Below are 25066 nucleotides of genomic sequence, written 5' to 3' on the forward strand. Positions count from 1 at the left end.
ACTTTTTGGGTCGGTCATCATGACATAACAAAACCAGTTCCCTCTCTTTTTCTACTTCTTCATACAAAACAACACAAAACACACACACACACACACACACACACACACACACACACACACACACACACACACACACACACACACACACACACACACACACACACACACACACACACACACACACACACACACACACACACACACACAGAGTGGTGTAACATCCCCACCTGCTGGACCAAAAGCTTCAGTACACTCTGTGTTAGACTTTTTTTCCTCCATTGTGATACTACAGACGCTTTGAAATCATCAAACGGGTTTGATTTCTTTTGAATACATAAAGAAAAAAAATAAATTACCATTTTGGCAAAAAGTGGCCCAAAAAAAAAAAAAAAAACAGAAAAAAGTCAGTAAGAGGTGACAAGAAAATAAACAAAAAAAGGCTTTTTGTTTTTGTAAAAGGGAGGATTATTGAAGTATTATCCAAATTATTAATGAAAAGTGACCACAATTTAATATAATATATCAAGAAAAAAACAGAAAAATATTTTAAAAAAACCAGAAAAATATAACAATAAAATTTTTTATCCAGCACTTTTTAAATGTGATTTTCTTGTTTGTTTTTGTTTATTTGTCTTTTTTTGTGCTTTTTTTCCCTCTGGATATTTTCTTGTATCTCTTTTTGTTTTGTTTGTTTTGGTTGTTTTGCGATTTTTTTGCCCACGTTTTTTTAAGTGTCTAGAATAGAAACATAAATGAATAATAATTTTAGATTTAAGTTAATGTTACAGAAAAAATATAACAAATGTATAATTATACCTCCTTAAACACTTTTTAGGTTGTTTTTTATTAATAACATTAATAATAATTGTAATTATTATTATTATGAGTTTTATCATTATCTGAAGTTCTGATTTGATTGAGGTTTTTTTTGTAGTAGTAGTAGTTTGTTTGACTGACTATTTGAATCAATACAAATGTTACTTCATTGCTATATTTCATTCATTTAAACTGTTGTTTTTTTAATGGTTTTTAATCTCCACATTAAACTGCTCGGAGGGAAAACACAAGAGAACATTTTAAACGGTACGTTAAAAAAAAAAGAAACACAACCTCTGAATAAATAACAAGATAAATTATCTTTATTTCCACGTCTTTGTCATTTATAAAATTATGTGTCCACAATTAATATTAACAAGGCAATACAGAGAATCCTTTTAATTTCTCAGAGGGTGAACTCAGGCTCCGGAGACGCTTCAGATGTTTTTTCACGTGAACCTGAATTTTTATTTTTTTTTTTTTACAGATGGTCTTTGAGTAGCGTGCTGTCAGGGGTCTCCAGAGCCTGCGTCCACACCAAGCCCTTCAATATACACTCATGAAACTTCATATCCCAGGATTCATCACTGCTTATCGCTCAGTGTAAACCAGACACAGCTCATTCACAAACTCTTGAACATTCTCACACCGGGGAAACTATCACTGAAATGATCAGCGTCATCGTCATTAATTAGCGTAAGCATGATTCTCGTCTATCTTAAACATGATAATTCTTTTTCCCTACAGTAAAAGACACACAAAAAAACCCAGCAACTGTAAAAACCGAATGGGAACAATGAAGAAAAAAACAACCGTCCTATTCTACAAAACAACAAAAGAGGAGATCCTTAGATACCTTGTGCTCAAAGAAAAAAAAACGGTTTCTGTGTGTCGTTGGTGAGTCATCGATGTAAGTTATCAAAAAATTAAATATTATATACTGTATAGGTTATTATTACAGTAACAAGGTTTCCATGCGATCATGTTCTCATCTTCTGTACAGAGTTGAGGATTCAGTAGTAAATAACAAGGCTATACAGACCTATAGTGCCTGGTGGCCAGAGTGCCAGCATGTTACAGAGCCATGGAGACCTGCGACGGGGACGGCTGCTCTGCTGCTGCTCTGCTGCTGCTCTGCTGCTGCTCTGAACAGAGGGGCCACATTCTCCAAATAAACACACCCGACATAAAGATCCAAATCAAACCGTTAATTATGTGATACAAAATCAGCTTCTGGTGTAAAATTTAAAGGAATATTCCACCCTTAAATGTGCCATCAAATCTGTCGTTTTTTTAGTGCACTTTCTTTCATTTTGCATCATTAATTTCTACTTAACGAGCACTGAACATTTCTGCAAACCAAAAAACATTTGCATGTTGTAACACCTGCAAACGTAATACAAATCTGCAGCTTTTAATGTAATAATCCCTTAAACGTAATAAATTTCCCACTAACGTAACAACATATGGAATATGAAATTCCTTGCAAATGTCCACAAACTACGTCCAGAAAAAAACATTGTGCAGATGTATATTTTAGGACATAGTATATAGATGTCTTTTCTGGACATTTGCAGGAAATTTCGTATTGTGTTTCCAGTAGGCAACTGTTACGTTTTTGGGATTATTACATTGAATGATTTAGATCAGCATTAGATCAATCTCATCAACACCAGACTCCTTTAAGAAAAAGTGATTTTACCTCGCTGAACGCAGGAGCTGCTGCTCACAGCTGCCTCCATCGTTTAGTTTGTTGTTGAGCAAAAACATCGGAAAAAACACACAATGAGCAATTTGGGGAGGACTATTCCACAAATGACAAAAAAAAATGATAATTTATATATTTTTTTTAATCTAAAGAAAAATGGCAAAACTGTATTTATAATGTTTATAATATATATTTAAAATTATATTTTGGAATTATTTTAATTTTCAGGCACTTCTATTTTTTTTTCCCTTGTTTGTTTTTTAACTCTCCTTTTCTTGTTTTTTTTTTTTTTTTTTTTTTGTATATTTTACACATTTCTTTAATGTTTAAGTAATTTCTTTTGCTGCTCATCACCTTCCTCCCAGGTTTTTTAGACAAACTAACAAACTAATAAATAAAATCAGCAGTAAATCAGCTGCTGCTGTGTCCTGAGAGGTAAAATGACAGTTTTTCTAAAAGGAGTCTGGTGACTCTGAAGAGAGCGAAATCTCTGTCTTACAGCAGGATAAAGCAAAAAATATCCTCAATACAGCATTTATTTAAACTGATTTTTTAGGTGGCTGAAATTTGTTTTTCTGCTGCCTCCGTGCACAGCAGCACATTTTCTGTGTTACAGTACTCTGACTGTGGATAAGAATTTCACAATCCCACTTCAAAACATCCAAACTGTCCCTTTAAGTGAGCAAGTTTCTGCTGTACATTTCCAAAAATGACCCCAGAGAGCGAGCGAGCTGGAAATATCTGGACTCAATGATGTCATGGCATCTAAGTTTGGCTAGTTATCCCCTGGAGTCAGAAGAAAAAAAAATCACCAAGCTAAAACAAAAACAGAAAAATACAACTAAAATACTCCTGGAAACAGCGGCCGATCGGTCACTGATGTAGTTTGAGGATGGATATTTTCCTTAAAATTCTAAACCACACTGCGTGTCACAGTCCTGCTCGTCCAAATCAGATCTGGACGCAAGAAAAGGAAGAAAAATTAGGAAGGATGTGCACAGTCTGCTAGTTAATTCAATTTATTAACGAGATCAGTCGACAGTTGCCTTTAAGATCTCTGCAATCAAAACGTTTTTAAAATTTTGTCTCGAATGTGCACCCTCCTCTGTCCTTACGTGGACGCAACAAGAGCCCAAAAAAACACCACTGAGCCAGTCCGCAGAGCACCAGGGCCCAACACAAAACCCAGAATTAAGACTTAAAGACACAATTCAAACCGTGTGGGTTCATTCAGTCAAATACATTACTATTTAGTCATTATAAAACAATACCAAAGTGAGTCGCTGAAGCACTGAGAGAGCAGGAGGAGCTGAGGGAGCGGCGCACAAAGCAACAACGGAAAAAAAGGGCGTTATCCTATTGAACATGCCTCAGACATTCAGAGTCTTTATTTGATTATCGCTGTCGGGGGCACGTGTGAGTGACGGCGGAGGGCAAATTAAAGGCGAGCAGAAAACACATTCATTTCGACCACATGTTGAATGTGGAGGTGCAGTGGGCTGTGTAAGGCATGGATGTTCAATGTGCTTAATATATAAATGATTCGTGACCAGGTGAGACACAGTCGAGCAGTTTACCTGCCGTTCCCTAACTTACTTTTAACTACTGTGCGATTCATCGACCGAAGAGCCTATCAAGTCAAATCAGACAAATTTATTCAAGTAAGGCTACACACACACACACACTTACACACACACACCACACACACACACACACACACACACACACACACACACACACACACACACACACACACACACACACACACACACACACACACACACACTAACACACACGCACGCACGCACACATTAGCGCTGGTGCAGGGTCAGAAAGAACTGAATAAAATAAAGCGTAAGTTCAGTATTTTTTCTTATTTTCTCATTTTTTTTGGGGTCAAAGTGACAAACGGCAATGACTTTTGAGTATTGAGCGAGACAAAGAGGCATTTGTGTCGTTAACGTCCACTAAAAGTGCCTGTTTTTGTCACTGACAGGCTCAGATTGTTATTATAAATATGTGCAGAATTATGCAAAGGATCCCCACAGAGACAGACTTTTTTTTAAAGAGTAAGATCATTTTTATTAAAACAGAAACAGCCCTCAAATCTCCATCGCCAAACCCACCAGACTCCACTGAAATAAACAGTAATTTTAACATGTATAGAGCCAACATATCTTTACATGTAACTGGGTGAATTAAGGGTTAATTTCAACAAAACCAGAGTTGGAGAATGTTGAAACAGTGGAAAGATGAACCAGGATGGTTTTTGTGAGTTTTATTTTGTGTCTTTCTGAATGAAGTGAGTTTTACAACAATAAAATTTGAATTTATTTAAGTGGAATCTGGTAGGTTTTGGCGAAAGCATTTTGGGGCTGCTTCTGATTAAACAAAAAGGATGTTACTCTTTAACAAAAAGGTTCTTCTCTGTAGAGATCTTGTTCATAATGTTGTAAGTCTCCTAGAAAAACAATGTGAGCCTGTCAGTGGCAAAAACAAATACTTTTGTGGATGGACACTGATGTGCACAATTGCCCAATATCGTTACAAGTTACTCTTAAAATTACGTCAAGTACGGAGGAGTACAATAATATTAAAATTATAACAATATGGAAAGGACAGAGTAAAATGTGTCTCCAAGAGAAACAGCCCTGAAATCAAAGCGATTAAGATTTTGGGGCTGTTTCGAGTTAAACAAAAAGGATCTTACTCTTTTAAAAAAAAGGTTACCTCTGTAGGGATCCCACAATGTTGTCATACAATAATATATAATTTATTATTATTTTATATAATAATAAAATATTAATATCATTTGACGGTCTAAACCTGATAAAATTTTAAGAGTAACTTGTAACGTTATTGGGCAATTGTGTAACATAAATTCACATCCAGTAAAAGTGTTTTTGTCACTGACAGGCTCAGATTGTTTGACTGTATTTTAATGGAGTCTGGTGGGTTTGGTGATGGAGATTTTGAGGCTGTTTGTGGTTAAACAAAAAGGATATTACTCTTTCATAAAAAGGTCTTTTTCTGTAGGGATCCTATAATGTTGTCAGACACAAAGAATAACAATCAGAGCCTGTCAGTGACAGAAACTTTGAGTGGACGCACATTAACAGTGCAAATATGCCCTGAGTGGTTACATTGCAGCCGGTTATGTGGCTGCAGCTCTCTTACTAATTACTGCAACACTGGTTTATTATTCTATTTAAATAGAGTCTGTTGGGTTTGGTGATGGTGAATTCGGGAATGTTTCTGCTTAATTAAAAAGGATTTTACTCTTAATCACGAAAGATTTATCCGTGTAGGGATCCTTCCCATAATCTGATAGACATTAATATTATCTTACTGTTCTATAACTGATGTAATTTTTAAGAATAATTTGGACATCCACTAAAAGTGTTTGTGTTTGTCACTAACAGGCTCAGGTTGTTTGATCATATTCAAATGTCTGGTGGGTTTAATGATGGCGATTTTGAGGCTGTTTGTGGTTAAACAAAAGGGAAATTAATCTTTGATAAAAACATCAGACACTTAGACTAACTATCTGAGCCTGTCAGTGACAAAAACACTTTTAGTGCATGTACACTGACGGTGCCAAGAGTGGTTACACTGCAGCCTGTTTTGTGACTTTTGGCTGCAGCTCTCGCTCAATACTGGCCCAAAAAATTCTAGTTGCTATTAGACACATAAACATAAGAAAAAGGCTGAAAAATATCAAACCTACGTTCAAAGGCAGATCAACAACGTGGCGCCCCAAGACAATCATTATGTACAAAATGTGGTGGAGCTTCACCCTGATGCAAAGATCTGCCTTTAAATATGTGACAGCGAACGACAGCACAGCAGATGGACATTAAAATGAAGCTCAACAGGACCAGCTGGCGGGACTGGCTGACTCTACTGATATGCTGGTTTGGTTGCTGTTTGACATTTTTTATTTTAACGCGTTTGCCAAGTTCTGCGAGCTGACCTCAGCTCCTCGAATTAAGAGCCGGTAGAAAGCGGCCAAGCGGCGTAAAGCTATTCACACCTTTAGGTGGAGCGACATCTCCACAACTCAAAAGAGCCCGATAACGTCAAAAACCTCCCTAACCCACCTAACCCCACCCGACGCGGGCCCACAGCTGCCTCCTCGACAAGAGAGCCAGAAAGAGAGACAGAGAGAGAGAGCGAGAGTGATTCTGCACAAAACGACAGACTTTGGAGAAGACAAAGAGCGATGGAGGAGCAGCGCTGTGACGATGGCGTTGTGCTGATAAGGCCGCGCTCCTGCAGGGTCGGCCGGGACGCTCTGCAAACCAGGGCGGTACCTTTTGATTTTTGTGGACAGACGCCTCGAGAGCCGTCTGTTTTCACCTTTTTTACTCTTCGTTTGCCAGTGTGCACACCAGGAAGGCCTCTCCATCTCTCTTTCTGTGTCTAATTTTTTAATTCCCACCCACTTTTCTGGACCTCCGTTCTCCTGTCCTCCGTCTCCTTCCCTCCCCAAAGTCCAGTTACTGCACCACTAAGTCAAAAAAACAAAAAAACAATGAGCAGAAATCTTTAAAAAGCAGAGCCCTGGGCAGATTTGTTTGTTTCTGCAGTTGTTTGACGCTCTCGCAGTTATCTCGCATCCGGTCTGTTCACGCACACATTCGCTCACACACTCGTACGAAGCCATGCTCGCAGGATGTTCTCGCTCTCGCACACACTCTCATGCAAGCCCTGCTCATTTCTAGTGGTGTTATTTTGGACATGCAGGAGTGGGGAATGAGGACAGGGGAGACAGGGAGGTTTCTAGCTCGTAAAGGGAAGAGGGCGGGCGTGTGTCTAAGTGTGTGAGTGTGTTGAGGGAGAGGTCTTAGTTCAGCTGCCATCTCCTCCGATATTTCTTGTCTTCATCACCTGCCGGAGACGAAAAAAACCCTTTAAAATATGAAGAGTGATCACTCGATAGCTACTTCTACTAGACAGCAGGCTTGGGCGGTATTTGGTATTTCATGCCTTCCTGAAATTTCAGCGGGATATTCGGTATATGATAGTAAAAGTGCACGACACTAAATTTTTTTAAAATAATGATTACACAATGTAAACCCACAAAAGTAAAAAGTAATATTCACACACCTATTTTTCTCATTAACCCTTTAAAACTGGAGAAATTAGTCTTGATTTCTTTCAAAAGTGCATAAATAAGGCAATAAGCACTGATAGAATAAATTACCGAAAAAGGAACAAGAAAATTTGTAAAAAGTTACAAGAAAATTACCTGAAAATTGGTCAAAATAAATAAATAAAAAAAGAAAAAGATAATAATAATTATAATAATAATTCTGTCGCCAAATTTCAAATATCTATTGTTTCAAATTTTGATAATCATAAATCGTTCTTTCCAAACTTTTCTTTTTTTCTATATACATTTTTCCAAAAATATTTTCCTAAATCCACTAATATTTTGCAGTTTGTGGAACTTTTTGGGACTTTTTTCCTTTGTTTCTGAAAGAAATCGATTTGGCCAGTGTTCAAAGGCTTAAATTAGGGCTGTCAAATGATACAAAATTGCAATAAAGTGCAGAATTTCTATAGTTAATCGCAATTAATCACATTTTTTATCATGCACTCAATTCCATTATTTTGCATTTTAACTATTTTGAAGTCCATACTGACAATGTGAAGCAATTCTTACCAGATTGTCTTGACTGGGAATCAAATGACAGCAAAAAACCCCAAAACCTGCCGTTATTCCCAACAGTCTCTCTGCCTGCTGGCCACCGGCTGTTTACAGTCCTTTAACTTCTACCTCCACCACTAGGTGTCGCTGTGTCTTTTGAGCGGTTGAGGTGCATGCTGTGCACTACATACAATAGGTTTAAAAGAAAGAGGAGCGCCTGTATTTGTGACGGCTTTCTAAATACCCTGAAATACTGTAATACCGTGATACCACCCAAGCCTACTGGAGAGGGAAGAGGAAACGAAGCAGCTGAAAATACCTTTTCACAGAAGGTGAGATATAAAGAATTTAGGCTGAATTAGAGATGCAGGAGAGAAAAAAAGAGCAGAAGAGACCGTCAGTAAAATCTGATTTTCAACATCCATCGATTTTAACAAACTTTATCAAATATAAACATTTCAAAGTGGAGCAAAAAAGGCTCAACATACCATCTAGATGGTTCCTGGAGATGTATTTCAGTGCCTCGTCCAGGAGGATGACTGGGATGGAAATCTTCAGGACCATGATCCACTGGGACCAGCGCAGAGGGGTCACCTGGAAGATCAGCTGATGGGCGGAGAAACAACAAAAAGTCAGAAACTCTCCAAACAGACAGAGACATGAAGTGATGAAGCACACGGCAGCTGAGGAAAACAAATAAATGAAGAAAATGTCTTCACCAAACTGAAAACTCACAAACACACATGCAACTGCACAGAAAGCTGCAGAAACAAGTTATAAAAAGACAGCACGGGTCGCAGATAACTGTTGTTATCTGGTCGTGTTTTTTATATTTTCTGTGTCTGACCACATTTTGTGTAATTGGTCACATTTTCGATTGGGTAGTGTTTTGTGTATTTAGTGAAGTTTTCAGTATTTGGTTGATTTTTTTGCATTTGGTTGCATTTCCAGGATTTGGCTGTGTTTTCTATACTTGGTTACATTTTCATGCTTTGAAGCGTTTTTTATATATTTGTTGCATTTCCTATATTTGGTTAGATATTTCTGTATTTTGTTGTGTTTTCTTAATTTGGTTGCACTGTCATATTTACTTGTGTGTGTGTGTGTGTGTGTGTGTCTGTGTTTTTTTTGTTTTGTATTTGGTTGCATTTCCTGTATTTTCCTTTCCTTTCCTCTGTGTGACTGAGTTTCTGAATTTGGCTGTGTTTTGTGTACTGGTTTCTGTATTTTGTTACATTTTCTGTATTTGATTGTGTTTTATGATTATGATTATGTTTTTTTTTATTGTTTTTTTTTTGTGTTTTCTCAAGCTGCAGCGTGTTGAGTTTTCAGGGCTGCTGTACTTTTCTCTGCAGCTTCATTTTTCCAGAAACAACACTGTCAGCAGGACATGTATGAATATGAGTTTGCATTCTTCACATCAGCCTATAGATCCAAAGGAGTCCATCGTCAGAGTGTGCTCGTGTCTCGTGGACGAACACTTACCGGCAGAGGCTCGACGTAGAGGATCAGGAAGTGGAGGGAGAGGGAGAGGATGATGGCTCCCAGCAGCCAGATGTTGACCCAGGGAGGCATCCTGAGCAGGGACTGGTTCTCAGACAAACTGGCGGCGAGAAGTTTGAATAGATCAAAACATGTTGACACGAGGGACTTACATGGAAGTGACTTTCACGCGTTGCAAAGATCGAACGAGAAGGATTCTGGCACTTAAAGCTTCATCAGTTTGTTTTAGGAAAATTACAACTTCAGTGTCTTTTTGACACTAAATGCATCATGACAACAAGTCCGCCTCCTCATATGGTGATAGCAACCATGTAAACACGCGTCCTCTCCGTCAGCTTTGGGATAACATCTTCACTGGTCAGGCAGCTCTTTATTTCAGCCTTCCTTCTCTCAGATTCTTTCCTAAATGAGACATGAATTTGTTTCTATAGGGAGCTGCTGACAGGCTTGCTCCATGAGCAATCCTGGCAAAAACACGGCGAGTTTTCCCCTCATACCGCTGTTCCTTTTATTTTCTGCCTCCACAAATAAGCATTATTCCATTTCTTAAGATGAGCGGCTGAGCTTTAATTCTTTGCCTCGTTCACCAAACGCAGATTTAAAAATATCTGGACATTAAAAACAGAAAAATCCTGCAGCGGTGAAAAAAGATCTGTTTGTAATGCAGGTGTGTCCTTTTTAACCCTTTGAACTGCTCCATCTGTGCTTAAGTTATTAAACCATAATAACTGATAAAATTAAAGAAAGTGCGTCATAAAAAAAACAAAAATCCGGCCCGCAACCATTTTCTAATTCACAATAAAATTAAAGTGATTTACACTGAGAATTGTTTTTGTACTTTTAGTCTCCATAAGGCGCCAGAGTTCATAAAAAAGCATCAAAATAGAGCTTGTTGATTCAAAAAAGTGCCAGTGGAGGATCCCCGAACCCCCAACAGAGGTCCTAGATAAGACACTAGTGTCCTAAAATCCCAGAAATGTCCCATAATCCTAGAAATGTCCTAAAATCTGAGACACGTCCTAGACTCCCAGAAATGTCCTAAAATCCGATAAATGTCTGGAAATCCTAGAAACATGTTTAAATCTGTGAAAAGTCCTAAAATCCGATAAATGTACTTAAAATCCGAGAAACATCCTAAAATCCTAGAAATGTCCTAAAATTCCAGAAACAGAATCCAGTGGATGTTGTAGCTATCATGGTTTTTGTTTTCTGCTTGTTTAGGCAGAATTTCAAAGGGTTAATGAATATCTGACGGCGGCGACGTTTGAGCGTTCGCCCCGAAATCGCCACAGAGGACGACTGACCTGTTGAGCGCGTTGAACATCTCGATGGTGACCAGCACAGACAGGGCCATGGTCGTGGGGTAGCGGGACTCAAACACCTCACAGTCGATGTCCTTGAACATGGGGTTGTCCTCTGTACACTGCATGAAGTGTCTCTGCAGACACAGACAGACAGGCAGACACGTGTTAGTGTGTGTGTGTGAAAAGGGAACGATAAACGCCGGCGTGGAGGCGTAAGAAAAGCCCAACTATTTTCTTTTTTAAATGATTATTTTGGGGGTTTTCACCTTTATTTGACGGGACAGATTTTTAGCATGAAAGGTGGCGAGAGAGGGGACACGGGCGTCCTGAGGACAGGACGGAGCTGCGACAAAAGAAGGACAAAGAGCAGAACGATAATCTTACGACTCACCAGCTGATAGAAAGTCACTTGTGGACCTTCTTCGTCAAACAGGTACCACCATGTTGCAGCACCCACCGTCCCCAGACCCACATATCCTGCAGGAGACACACGGGGGAAAAGTTTAAAGGCACTGACGCCAAACTGACGTCAGAGAACAACGAAGGCTGAAGGCTCGAGTGTATCGGCCAAAAAAAAAGCACTTAAACACGATGCAAAGGCTGCAACCAACAGCCAATCAGCACGCATGTTTAGCGCCCACGAGAGAGGAAATAACTGTCCAACCGGCAGACAGCAGCCGTCCGTCACTGCCATGGAAGAAAGGCAAACAGGGAGACGGACAGGAGGGACTCAGATGTCCAGATAGGACATTGACAAAAACAACCTGATGCTGAAAGATCAGCAACACAAACCTAAAACCTAAAATAATAAGTTTGTTTAAATCTCAAACCATCTTGAATTTAGTCTTTAGTCTAAATTATTTTATTTTTAGGGATTTTTCAATAAAATTTTAGCAATTTTCTGGCTTTTTTCCTTTAAAAACTGTTGATGATTTTTAAATTTAGCATTTTTTTTCTGTAAAACTTTTGGCTGATTTTTAAAGAAAACATTTTGGCATTTTTATTCTTTAAAAATGTTTGACGATTTTTAGAGACAACAGACATGTTTTCTTTAAAATCACCAAAATATTCACCACAATAAACAACAAAAATACATAAATAAAAATAAATAAATAAATAAATAAAAAAGAACAAATCGTGGTTACGAGCAAAATTAACAGAAAATGTTCATTTTTTTAAATTTGTTTTACAGTTTGTAAAGATGGACACTGACTCTACCTCCGATGGCGAGATATCTGAAGAAGAGCCAGCCGGAGATGAGCGGCTCTTTGGGGTTGCGGGGGGGTTTGTCCATGATGTCCAGGTCCGGGGGGTTGAAGCCGAGGGCGGTGGCCGGCAGCCCGTCCGTCACCAGATTCACCCACAGCAGCTGCACCGGGATCAGAGCCTCGGGGAGCCCCAGGATGGCCGTCAGGAAGATGCTGGGGAGGACAGGGAGAGGACACGTCAGCCGAGGACGCGGGACCGAAGGCGGGGACGAAGGCGGGGACCGAAGGCGTGCGTTTGCGCTCCTCACCAGACCACCTCCCCCACGTTGGAGGAGATGAGGTATCTGATGAACTGCTTCATGTTGTTGTAGATGGCTCGGCCCTCCTCCACGGCCGCCACGATGGTGGAGAAGTTATCGTCGGACAGAACCATCTCGGACGCAGACTTGGCCACGGCGGTGCCCGAGCCCATGGCGATGCCGATCTCCGCTTTCTTCAGGGCGGGGGCGTCGTTCACCCCGTCTCCCGTCTGTGACACAAAGATCGCTGGTGTTATTAAAGGAACAGTTCACCTCGAATCCAGAACCGAGCGGAGCGTCATTTCAGGTCAGACGATCAGCTGATTGATGGTCGGAGACATCATGAGTCCTGTTTCATGGAAAATCTCATTTTTACATTTCCAGGACTTTTCCAGGACTTTTCGGGAGTCTTTAAAGACCGTAAACTCTCTGAAACAACCATCGATACTATTTTTCAGTGCTTTTTCATTATTACATAATAACTTTTTAAAATATATATTTTATTTAAAAAAAACAAAAATTCAGGATGGGATTAGAACGTGATAATTAAATATAATTTTGGTATAATTTTATAACAGTTTGTTTGGGGGGGGGGGGCTGTGGCTGTATTTTGTGAAATGCAGCTTTTTTAAATGGCCTGAAAAATCACCTCATGTGAGCAGAAAACCTTTTTTGTGATAAATCTGAGAATTTTTCAAAATTAACATATTTCAGCCATATTTATATTCGCAGTTTAAATTTGTGCAGTTCGAGGGTTAATGAAAACCCGCCAGCTGCCGTGTGCTGCAATAAAGGCGACAGAAAAACGGATTTTTTGTTTCTACTTGTGAAACACAGGTAACGTCTCTTTCTTCGAGCGGAGACGGTCGAACAAACTGAGAATTATCGAAAATGATTCTGTAAAGTCTCGTTATTATTTCGGATTAAACTAAAGCGGAGCGAGAGATGTTTTCATCTGTCAGCGCGCGGCCTGAAGCGGCGTCAGGAGTCGCTCTGACAGACAAATGGTGATATTGTTGTCTCCGTCCTTCCCATCAGCCCGTTCAGTCTGAGACGGGTGTCAGACAGGAAGCAGCGGAGCGGGTCGAGATGACGGCGTCTGAAACGTCGCGCCTCGCTGGCCTCCGCTCAGACGTTCTCCTCGAGTCACTCACTCCTGCTGGAGGAGGAGACGCATTTCTTTCTCCTCGCACAGGGACACTTCTAGGCACGGGGACAGAGGGGTAATGTCCCCCCCAAAAACTCCACCTGCCCTACAAACGCATCTTTAACCCGAAAAGTTCTCACTTTGAGCGGTCCTGGTCACTAAAGCAAAGACGCAAAACTTGACCACATTTCTACGAATTAAGTTAAATTTCTCTGACATTTCTAAGTTTTTAGGACATTTTTCAGATTTTAAGACATTTTTAGGATTTTAGAACATTTCTCAGATTGTAGGACGTTTTTAGGATGTCAGGACACTTTTAGGATTTTTGGACATTTCTTTGATTTTAGGACATTTCTCCAATTTTAGGACATTTTCAGGATTTTTTTGACATTTGTAGGATTTAAGGACATTTCACAGATTTTAGAACATTTCTAGGATTTTTGGACTTTTCTCAGATTTTAGGTCTTTTCTCAGATTTTAGGTCTTTTCTCAGATTGGGCCATCAGTTTTGGTGTCACTGCTGTGGTGCATAAAAACAGTTGCGGACCTTTAGATGAACTCATATAACCCACTGATGTCTCTTTCTGCCCCCCCTTCAAAGCGGACTGGACCTGATCCTGGTCTCACATCAGGCAGTAAGAACTGACAGGAAATGCGTGCAGGGAGCAGAGATGAGTGTGAAGGCTGAATCGTCATCCTCACCATGGCGGTGATCTCATCGAACGACTGCAGGTATCCCACGATCTTGGACTTGTGAGCGGGCTCGACGCGGGCGAAGCATCGCGCCTGTTTGACGGCCTCTCTCTGCGCCTCGGGCGGGAGGTCGTCGAACTCGCGGCCCGTGTAGGCCTTTCCCATCACGTCCTCGTCCTCGCCGAAGATGCCGATGCGTCTGCAGATGGCCACGGCCGTGCCCTTGTTGTCCCCGGTGATCATGATGACACGAATGCCCGCCTCGCTGCACAGCTTCACCGAGCCGATCACCTCCTTCCTGGGCGGGTCGAGCATGCCGACGCAGCCGACGAACGTCAGACCCAACTGGATCCAAACAGAGAGGAAAGATTTGATCTGATTCTCACCTCAGTTCCACAAAAATGCAATTCACCTTTTTAAAAAAAAAAAAAAAAAAACAGTAGAAGGTGATGAGCAACTTGAGAGAAAATGGCACAAAAAAGAGGAAAAATTTGGAAAAAAAAACAAACAAAAACTGGAAATTAGCACAAATTAATATGATAAAATGACATTTTCTTCTGGCTTAATTCCCATCATGACAAGTTTTTTTTTTAGTTTTTTAAATTATAGATTTGCATTTATTTTTGAGATTTTACTCTGCAGTGTCAGTAAAAAGACCTTATTATCAGATTAATGAAGTCAACGCCTTTTAAGACATTTCAGGGGTCTGCGGGACCCCGTCCTATCTGACCTCTCTACATCCCGCTCCTCCGCTGTACCTCATACTCCACAAACTTGCTGGAGTTCTCCAGGTCCATGTCCTCTCTGCGTGGCGGGACGTCGTGGGTGGCGAGGGCGAGGCAGCGCAGGGTGTCCCTGCCCGTCCCCCAGTCTCTGATCTTGGACAGCAGCTGGTCCTTCAGCGCTGGGGTCAACGTCACCTTCCCCGTCCCCACCCGCAGGTACTGACAGCGCTCGATCACGCTCTCTGGAGCTCCCTGTGAGGAGGACGAGATGAAAAATATGTCTCTATTATTATAATAAAAAATCAATAAAAAATAAAATAATAATAACAACGACAGCAACAACCACAGCAAAAAGAGGACATGATAAAAAAATATGTCTCTTAGTATATTAAAAAAAAAAAAATCTATAAAAATAAATCAATAAATAAAATAATAATAATAATAATTTTATTGATGATAAAAATCAATAAAATTAATTGATAAAAAAATAATAAAATAATAAAATAATAATAATAATAATAATAATAATATTGTAATCATTAATATAATTATTACTATTATTATTCTGACATGCCTTGATGAACATCTTGCTCTGGGAGCCCGGCTTGACGGGGGTGCAGTACACAGACATGGACTTGCGGTCCCGGGAGAACTCCAGGGTGAACTCCTTCTTCATGAGCTGCTTGATCACCTGATGGACGGACAGAGCGGAGAAGACGGAGGACGAGAAAGAGAGAGTCAGAGCTAAGGAGCTGGATCCGTGGATCGTGGATCCGTGGATCCGTGGATCCGTGGATCCGTGGATCCGTGGGCAGCTGTCAGGCCGGCTGAGAGCTTTGGCTGAACTACTGACAGCTGAAGGACGACGCTTCAGAGCGAGCGCTCAGGCGGCTCGTCTGGACGTCTGACTGCGCCTCACATGTGAGGTGTTAACGAGAAGGAAACACTGCAGGTTTACAGCCTCACATGCTGGATTAAATGTGCCGTCTGGTTCCTCCAGCAGGTGTCCCTGCAGCTCAGAGTCTGAGCTGATCCCAGGACGCCTCACAGTGACGTTACACTGCGGTCGCACTGAGGGCCCCGCTGGCCCCTGTCTGATTTTATTTACCTCCCTCAGTGACCCGGATGTGATGTTTAATGACGGTCCAAATCAGATTTCTGACACTTTCATATGTGTTTCTAAATCAGATACAGATCTGATTTTTAAAAATGTGGCTTCAGTCTGAACAGCCATGAGACCCGATCAGAATTCAAGACCATGAAGTCTAGATCAATATCTAGATGAACATCCTTCTGCAATATGCCAAAAACTGTCCGTCCGTCTGTCTGCACCACATGTGCATTGAGAATAGCAGAAGGAAGAGATGATGAGGCCCTTTGTCTCATGCACCGACCCACCAATGTGGGCAAAAACTATTTCCTTTAAAACTTTTTGGAAGAATTTTGGTGTTTTTTTTCTTGTTAAAAAATTAGGGGATTTTAAAAAAATAATCATTTGGGGGATTTTTTGGGGGGGGGCAGTTTGTCTCTTCTCTCATTTTTTGCTAATTGTTTTTTTTTTTTTTTTTAAATATTGGTGATTTTTGGTGACTTTTGGTGATTTATTTTCTCGTTAAAAACATTGGGAGATTAAAAAAAAAAAAAAAAATTTTATTTCTCTTTATTTGTTTTGGGGCAAGTTGTTTCCTCGCTGAACATTTTTGCCAATTGTTTTTCTTTTCTTTTTTTAAGAAAACATGCCAAAATAAAAACCACCCAAGTTAAGATCAGTATAATTAAGAACAGTAATGATTTGTGATCAGCTGCAGCGAGTTTTGTGCATAACTGACCTGAGGTCACAGTGAAGCTGCTGGCAGGCTCGCTGTCTCTCCAGCTGATCTAAATGATGACATTTTTAAACATTTGAACTCGTAACCAAACAGTCACGAGTTCACACCCTCAAGTCAAACATGTGCGTCTGTCAACAGACGCGAACCTGCTGACTGTCTGTAAGTCTGCATGAATCTGAATGTAAAGTAATGTGAGACAGACTCGTGTAACCAGACGGGTCATTATGTCATCGCCTCCGCCGGCCAGAGACAGAGCCGAATAACGAGCAGAGTAATTACAGCCTCGTCGCTGCGTTCACGCTGAGAAGCGCAGCGCCTGCAGCAGATCTGAATGAGGAGGGGTGTCTCTGATTGGACAGCGCACCGCAGATTTGGAAATGAAGGAAATATATATTTTTTTCTTCAATAATGTCAAAAACTTTGTGCCTACATTACCCACAATGCCACTTGACCACTGATCGTTCGAGATTCAGGTGTGTTAAGATTTAGAGTCCCTTTATGACCAGTATGTTCAGTTCCCTCACTATTAACCCTTTGAAACATGGACACATTTTCTTGATTTTTTACAAGACATGAATAAGGCAACCAGCAACTTAACAAATAGCCCCCCAGAAATTATTGAAAAATTTACAAGAAAATTTGTAAAAATATAGGCTAAATAAATAAATAGAACAAAAAAAAAACTAAACAATATATAAAAAAAAAAATGAAGAAAAAAAAAAAAAATATATTTTTTCCTTAATTTTTCTCTTTTTTCCCCTAAAAATTTTCCCTTTACCAAAATTAATTTTGTGGAACTACTAATTTTTTTGTGGAACATTTTTTACCATGTTGCGGAGTGCTTTTTTCCCTCATGTGTTTTGAAAAAAAAAATTTAAAAAGGTTTAAATACTTGTAAAAGGCATCTGACAGCAGCACAAGTGAAAGCAACGGTGATCCAGGGTTTCAAAAGGTTAATGAGCGTCAAAGATGAGCGCGTCTGTATTTTTGTAAGTTTTGAGAGTCATATGTTGGGGATTTCGCAGTACTCTGGTGTACTGGAATACTAAGAACCAGCCGAGCTGAACACATCAACAACTGCTGCTAAAGGAAATCCTAAAAGGAGCGAGCTGAGAGTTGTGTAGATTCGTGCCGCATCATGCAGCGGATATTCGGCATTTGATTTTTCCTTCGAAAACAAACATCACATCAGTGTCACACACATACGTCGTCATGGAGCTCACCGAGTTGCAGGTGCTGGCACGCTCCACCTTGCTGAGTCCGGACAGGTCAGTCTTGAAGACGTTCATCTTCTCCACCAGCGTGGTGAGAGCCGTTTCTGTGGCTTCACCCACCTTCTCATAAACGCCTTTAGCCTGCGGGAGAAAAGAAACACATTAACACTCACTGCTGAAACACTTCTCAGGTTGAGAGATGATCTTAAAGATGCCACAGATTTCATATTTAGCTTTAGGGCTGTCGGACATTTCTGCGCTGGAGCTGGCCACGCTGGAGCGGGCTGACTTCCTGTCTGGTTTGAAGGGGGGGGGGGGGGGGGGGGGGGGGGTGTGTCCAACAGGCTATTTTATGAGTCTGGACATGATACATAAGTGTACCGATTTTCATAAATGTAGGTTAAACTGGGCATTGGGTCTAGACATTAGGGGGCACTGTGGAGCCATTTTGCCACGGCCGTTTCCAAAACCACCTAAATACAAAATTTCTTGCCAGGCTGGACGTGCGCACCACTTTCCATGAGTTTTTGGGCATGTTTAGGCCTCCAAAAATGCGATTCATTAGGGGAGAAAAATACTCGCACCACTGGGTGCTCGGGCCCTAATAAGCATGATATTTGTAAAAAGACCCCCCTAAAAAATCCTGAAAATTAAAAGAAGAATGAAAAACATCTAAAAATCAAACAAGTAAATGACCTGTGAAAAGTGCTTAAAAATGACAATACTTTTGTGACATGAATTTAAAAATGTAATTATTACAATTCTATAGTTTTCCCTTAGCTTTTCTCTTTTTCCCTTGACATTTTTTCTATTTAAAAAAAATAAAAAATTCTAAACCTAATAATTTCTTGCAATTTGTAAAACATTTCTTGTTGCGCATTGCCTTTTTTTCCCCTTTTTAAATTTTTTTTTTAAAGAAACCATCAATTTGCTGAAGGTTCAATGGTTTCAAAACTTTCAAAAGGCGTCTGAAAGTAGCACAAGAAAATTGATGCTGGATAACACTCTCCGCTTCTTTATTCAAGACGTACAAAACTGGTCTCAAAACGAGCATTTATGAGAAGAGAAACAGCGAGTCTGCCGGGAATCATGACAGCTGAGACGCCGCCCCCCCCCCGGCCTCGCTCCGCAGCACGGTTACCGTGATACCATGGTGACGACAAAGAGGTGAGAAAAGCAATCCAAACCAGAGAAAAAGATCATACGTCAGTGAAATTAGCTCGGCTGAAGGAGAGGTCTTCTTGTGTGTGTGTGTGTGTGTGTGTGTGTGTGTGTGTGTGTGTGTGTGTGTGTGTGTGTGTGATCCAGCTCTACCTTTTATGGACTCATCGGTGTGTGTTTAGACACACTGTTAATGAACGAGGACATCTGTAACGAGACCTGACCCACACAATGCTGCATTAAAACTTAAAGGCCATATTTTTCCATGTTTTTGTGTCCGAACAACCGATGAGGATGACAACTTTAAAAAGCACCCAAAGCTCTGGGGGGCAAGGTGTCGGCACGGTGTCTGTCACCCCCAAATACCGTCAATAACGGTATTCTGGACGGCCCTAATGTACATTTTCACTCTTCACTGCAATGCACCTGAACGATGACAACCGCGTGGCGGCAACCAACTCGTAACTTAAAATATACAGCGTACGAGCGAGAAGAAACTGAAGTAGAATAAAAGAAACAGAAAAAACGACCTAATGGATGATCTCAAACAACTGAAAAACCGAATCAAAGAGAAAGATAAGAAAATAGAAAGCTTGGAAAGAAGAACTGAGGATCCTGAACAATACACAAGAGTGGACGATATAATCATTGACGGACTGGAGACGAAACACCGAGCCTACGGCAGCGCGACAGCGGGCGGTGGTAAAGACGGGGAGGGCGCCGCCGCAGAGGAACCACAAACGCTGGAACAAGTTATGAACTTTTTTCTGAGTAATGTGAGTATCCAGAGCCAGAGTACTGCAGACAGTGGAACAAAACCTTCCATCATTGTTCGATTTGTTCGATTCGCGAGCCGTAAGACCAAGATTGAGATATTGAAACAGGCGAAGAAGCTAAAAGGAACTGTGTGTGTTTAAATGGTGATGTAACAAAAAAAAGAGCGCCGAGATCGCCAGACAGGCGAGAAAACAAAACAAGACACAAACTACGAAGACATTTGCAAAGTAATGATACGACTAACGGTTCACCGGAGGAGGCAAAAGTCATAACGGTGTGAGAACTCAAAGACTGAGAGAAAAACAGATAAAAAAAAAAACCCAAAAATTTAAAAAAAGAGAATAAGAAGGGTGCTGTCAGTGAGGATGATGCTCTTTCCTCTGGGAAAATATGGATAATTGCCGATAACGTTACTCATTAAAATGATGTCAGGAATAGAAAAGGAAGAAATTGTACCAATGCAATTATATCTGTGTGTGTGTGTGTGTGTGTGTGTGTGTGTGTGTGTGTGTGTGTGTGTGTGTGTGTGTGTGTGACCTCGTTGTAGTCCAGTGACGAGTCATTGCACATGGAGCACACGGTAGCCAACTCCAAAAGTCCATCAAAGTCTCCACACTGGATGGGTTTGTCTCCTTTAAGACTGGAGGGGGGAAACACACACACACACACGCACGCACACACGCACGCACGCACGCACACACACACACACACACACACAGACGGACGTCACTCACCAGGGAAAAACACTTCACAGTTCGCTGCACCTCAGACACAGAAACCTGATCAATATTTATGAGTGGGGAAGACATTCAGTTGTTTAGCATTCAAAAGTTGACTGAAGAAACAGTGTTTGTACAGTAGTAAACAGTGTGTGTGTGTGTGTGTGTGTGTGTGTGTGTGTGCCTGACAAGCGGTGCTGATTGCATGACAACCATGGATCCTTTCCCAGTAGAGACTGCAACGGTTGCTAGCGCAGCTCCCACACAATAACCCACACTCTGCTGTTATGAAATGGACAGGTTCATGCAGAGTCACAGCGCTGCCTGTACTCACCAAACGGCAAAATAAACAACATGCAAATACAGCCGAGGACTCCTGCTCCTACCTGACGACCAGCCACCTACCCATAATCCTCCACACTGCTCCTGAGATTTAAAACATCGCTCTGATGTAACCGCACCACTAAAAAAAACACAAACTCTGTTTTATAAACCCTTTTTGTTCAGTTTCTGTCATTATTCTGCTGTTTTTTCTTCACGTTATATTCACACACAACAACGAACAGGCTTCATAACTACTTCCCTGCTTATAGATCGCCATAGCAACACATAAAGCACAGCTAAGGGAGATTTTTTTTGGGAATCACTGGCAGTGATGTGAGATATCCCGGACCCAAGAATTACATCAGAGTTTCACCAACAACATTTATATCAAGTCTTGTCCTGGAAATGTCCTCAAAATCTGTGAAATGTCCCTTAATCCTCGAAATGTCCTAACATCGTACAAATATCTTAAAACCCTAGAAATGTCCAAACATCCTCGAAATGTCCTAAAACCCTAGAAATGTCCAAACATCCTTGAAATGTCCTAAAACCATAGAAAACTCCAAACATCCTAGAACTGCCCTACAATCCTCGAAATGTCCAAACATCCTAGAAATGTCCTAACATCCTAGAAATGTCCTAACATCCTCGAAATGTCCTAAAATCATAGAAATTTACTAAAATCCCAGATATGTCCTAGAATCCTAGAAATGTCCAAACATCCTAAAAATGCTCTCTACAAACCTAGAAATGTCCTAAAACCCTAGTAATGCCCTAAAATCCTGGAAATTTCCAAAATTTCTTGAAATGTCCTAAAATCCTAGAATTGTCAAAATATCCTGGAGATGTCCCAAAATCCTAAATAAAAAGGTCCTAGAAATGTCCCCGAATCCTGGAAACATCCTAAAATCCTAGAAATGTCCTAAAATGCTTAAAATGCCCTAAAATCATAGAAATTTACTACAATCCCAGATATGTCCTAACATCCTAGAAGGTCCCAACATCCTACAAATGTCCTAACATCCTAAAAAAGGACTCAATCCTAGAAATGTCCCCAAGCCCTGAAAACGTCATAAAATCGTAAAAACGTCCTTAAATCCTAAAACATCCTAAATCCATTTCTGATCATTTCCATTAAATCTTGTATTAAAACAAAAACTCAGCATTTCATCAGGCTGAGAGGACAGAGGGTGTTAAAGCGATCTTACATTTGTCCCTCGGGGGCATACGTAGATCCAGTTATAAAGAACTCGTGGAGGCTGCAGCTGGAATCTTCCACTTTGTCAGCAATAAACATCTGGAGCGAAAAAAACACACACAGAGGAGGCAAAGTCAGAGCTGCAGAGGACATTATTCCCAATAAAGACCACAGTGAATAATTATTATTATGAAGAAAAGGATTCATTTATTCTCTGTAACACTCGTAGATCCTTTAACTCTTTAAAACCTGAAAAACTGATTTAATTTCTGTCAAAAACACGAGGAGAAGGCAAAGAGCAACTTACAGGAAAATTATCTAAAAATAAGCAAAAAATGAAAACAAAAATAAACAAGAAGATAACCCAAAACGGCATAGAAGTTAAAAAATAAATACTTTTTTTTTTCCTGTGACATACTTTTGTAAAAATATATAATTGTAATGACTAAAATATATTTTCTTACCATTTTTTAAATAATTTTTAAAATAATTTTCCCCCTTTTAAACCCAATTTTAAGGTTATTTTCTTTGTCACCTTCTATGAATTTCGTGCAATTTCTGACATTTTTTGCCAAGTTGGTCTTTGCCTTTTTTCCCGAAGTTTATGAAGCAAATTAAAGATTTTTAAGGGTTAAAAAAAGAAGGCAATGACTGAGGAAAAGTGCCTAAAATGATAATAATTCTGTAACCTTATTTCAAACACGTAACTATGATAATTATACAGTTGCTCATTCGCTTTTATCTCTTTTAACCTAAACATTTTTCCCTGAGTTTTGAAAAAAAAAAATAATTTTCTAAATCTGCAAATTTCTTGCGATTTTTTAAAAAACATTTTGTGCCAAGTTGCTCATTGCCTTTTTTTCCAAAGTTTTTTGGAAGAAATCAATTCAATATGCTCAAGGTTTACAAGTTTAAAGGTTTATTTTCTTTTGCTCTTTTTTTATTTTATTTCACTTCATTTTAACTTATTTTCAAGTAACTTTCTTGTATTTTGTATTAGTTTCTTGGGCAGTATAGAGACATTTTGTGGCCAGTTATTGTCAGTTATTGTGTTATTTTTGTGTCATTTGGGGATGAGTGCAGTGGCTTTTCCCCCGTGAATCTCCGGCTCTAAAAACATCACATGACTTTCCATCTGCATGAGGGGGAGCAGATAATGACTTTTCATTTGTTCATTTTTTGGGTGAATTATCCCTTTAATGATGTGACGTGTCTCTTTATGACAGCTGTATTTGAGCTGTGAGCTGCTTGTATTTGGCCATAAAGATGATTTTCACACCTTTACTGTCACAGGAGGCTGACGTGGAGCTGTCACACACACACACACACACACACACACACACACACACACACACACACACACACACACACAGTGTCAAAACACACTTCAAATTAACAGCCAAGGCTGCTTCCTGTGTAAATACTACGAAACAGGATGCTGCTGAACAAAAGAGCGATTATTCCTGCCTCCCCTCAGCTCGCTCCGGATAAATTAAAGGTTGTAAAGTGTTACGAGAGTCAAAAAGTAAACAGGAAGTACTCTGCAGGACGGACAGAAAAAAAGAGTCACCGGAGAGGTCGCGTATATATCGTCTCTTCTTTCCCCGATTCCGTATGTTTCTAAACACGCAGGATTCACGGAGCTCACACACGACTCCACGTAACGCAGAGATACTCAGCTGGCTCGGCTGTTTCCTCGATTTAAGTTGCTTTTAGGGTTTAAGGACATTTCTAAAATTTTAGGATGATGCTAGGATTTTAGGACGTTTTAAGGATTTTATGACTTCATGAGGTTTGTAAGATTTTAATGATATTTCTAAGATTTTAGGACATTTCTAAGATTTTAGGACTTTTCTAGGATTTGTGGACATTTCAAGGTTTTAGGGAAATTTCTAGGATTTTAGAACATTTTTGTGATTTTAGAAAATTTCTAGGATTTTAAGATGTTGCCACGATTTTAGGATGTTTTTAGGACTTAATGACATTTCTAGGATTTAAAGACATTTCTAGGATTTTAGGATATTTCTAGGACTTTAGGACGTTTCTAGGATTTTAGGATGTTTCTGAGATTTTAGGATGTTTCTGAGATTTTATTATGTTTCTATCATTTTAGGATGTTTCAAGATTTTAGCACATTTTAAGGATTTTTTAGTGCTGTTTTGATGTTGTTTTGTGCACCTCATGGATACTAAGTGATACCCAGAGTGACTTTATTTTAACTGTGAATTAAAAAACTGTCGGGGGCCACGCGGCACCGTATCGGGGGCCACATTTGACCTGGGGGCCGTAAGTTGAGTATCACCGATGAGCAGCTTCATCAGTCACTCAAAGCGCCGACTGCTGCAAAACAAAGCACGAGTCTAAGAGTCCCAGAGCTCTCGGAGGTTTCGCTTTGTTAGCAAATCCTTTTTTCCCTAAATTCCCGCAGGAAGGCCGACGCACCGTTAATACTAATACTCCGATAAAAACAAAGAGCGAGTGTTGTGACTGCTGGTTTATGAGAATGAGAAACATTACCTCCGTTCAGTCCAAGGCCTCTCTGAGCGTCTCATCCGAACGCTCACACACACACACTCACGGTACCCTTGACCTCCATTCCTTTATTAATATTCAGTTAAACTGTGCAGAGAGTAAACTCACACACACACACACACACACACACACACACACACACACACACACACACACACGACCTCGCTTAACACCGTTTGAGACTCCATTAAATCGGACTGATTGAAGAATTAATGAAGCAGCTATTTTGTTAAACTTGATTTCCTTCGTCAGCGCG

At 40.1% G+C, this 25066-nt stretch overlaps 1 protein-coding gene across 1 annotated transcript in view; it reads right to left on the minus strand.

The window, feature by feature from the left end:
* Nucleotides 1-7373: 7373 nt before the first annotated feature.
* Nucleotides 7374-25066, minus strand: part of atp2a3 (ATPase sarcoplasmic/endoplasmic reticulum Ca2+ transporting 3) — a 60862-nt gene continuing 43169 nt past the window's right edge. The window contains 14 exon segments of the mRNA XM_042498814.1: nucleotides 7374-7414; nucleotides 8497-8530; nucleotides 8666-8783; nucleotides 9663-9780; nucleotides 10985-11118; nucleotides 11376-11461; nucleotides 12203-12405; nucleotides 12501-12721; nucleotides 14341-14676; nucleotides 15090-15308; nucleotides 15631-15747; nucleotides 18109-18240; nucleotides 20575-20677; nucleotides 22289-22377. Coding sequence (XP_042354748.1) covers nucleotides 8526-8530; nucleotides 8666-8783; nucleotides 9663-9780; nucleotides 10985-11118; nucleotides 11376-11461; nucleotides 12203-12405; nucleotides 12501-12721; nucleotides 14341-14676; nucleotides 15090-15308; nucleotides 15631-15747; nucleotides 18109-18240; nucleotides 20575-20677; nucleotides 22289-22377 — 1881 coding nt within the window. The 3' untranslated portion in view covers nucleotides 7374-7414; nucleotides 8497-8525.

Source organism: Plectropomus leopardus, chromosome 13 (genome assembly GCF_008729295.1).
Source record: "Plectropomus leopardus isolate mb chromosome 13, YSFRI_Pleo_2.0, whole genome shotgun sequence".
Taxonomy (NCBI): Eukaryota; Metazoa; Chordata; class Actinopteri; order Perciformes; family Serranidae; genus Plectropomus; species Plectropomus leopardus.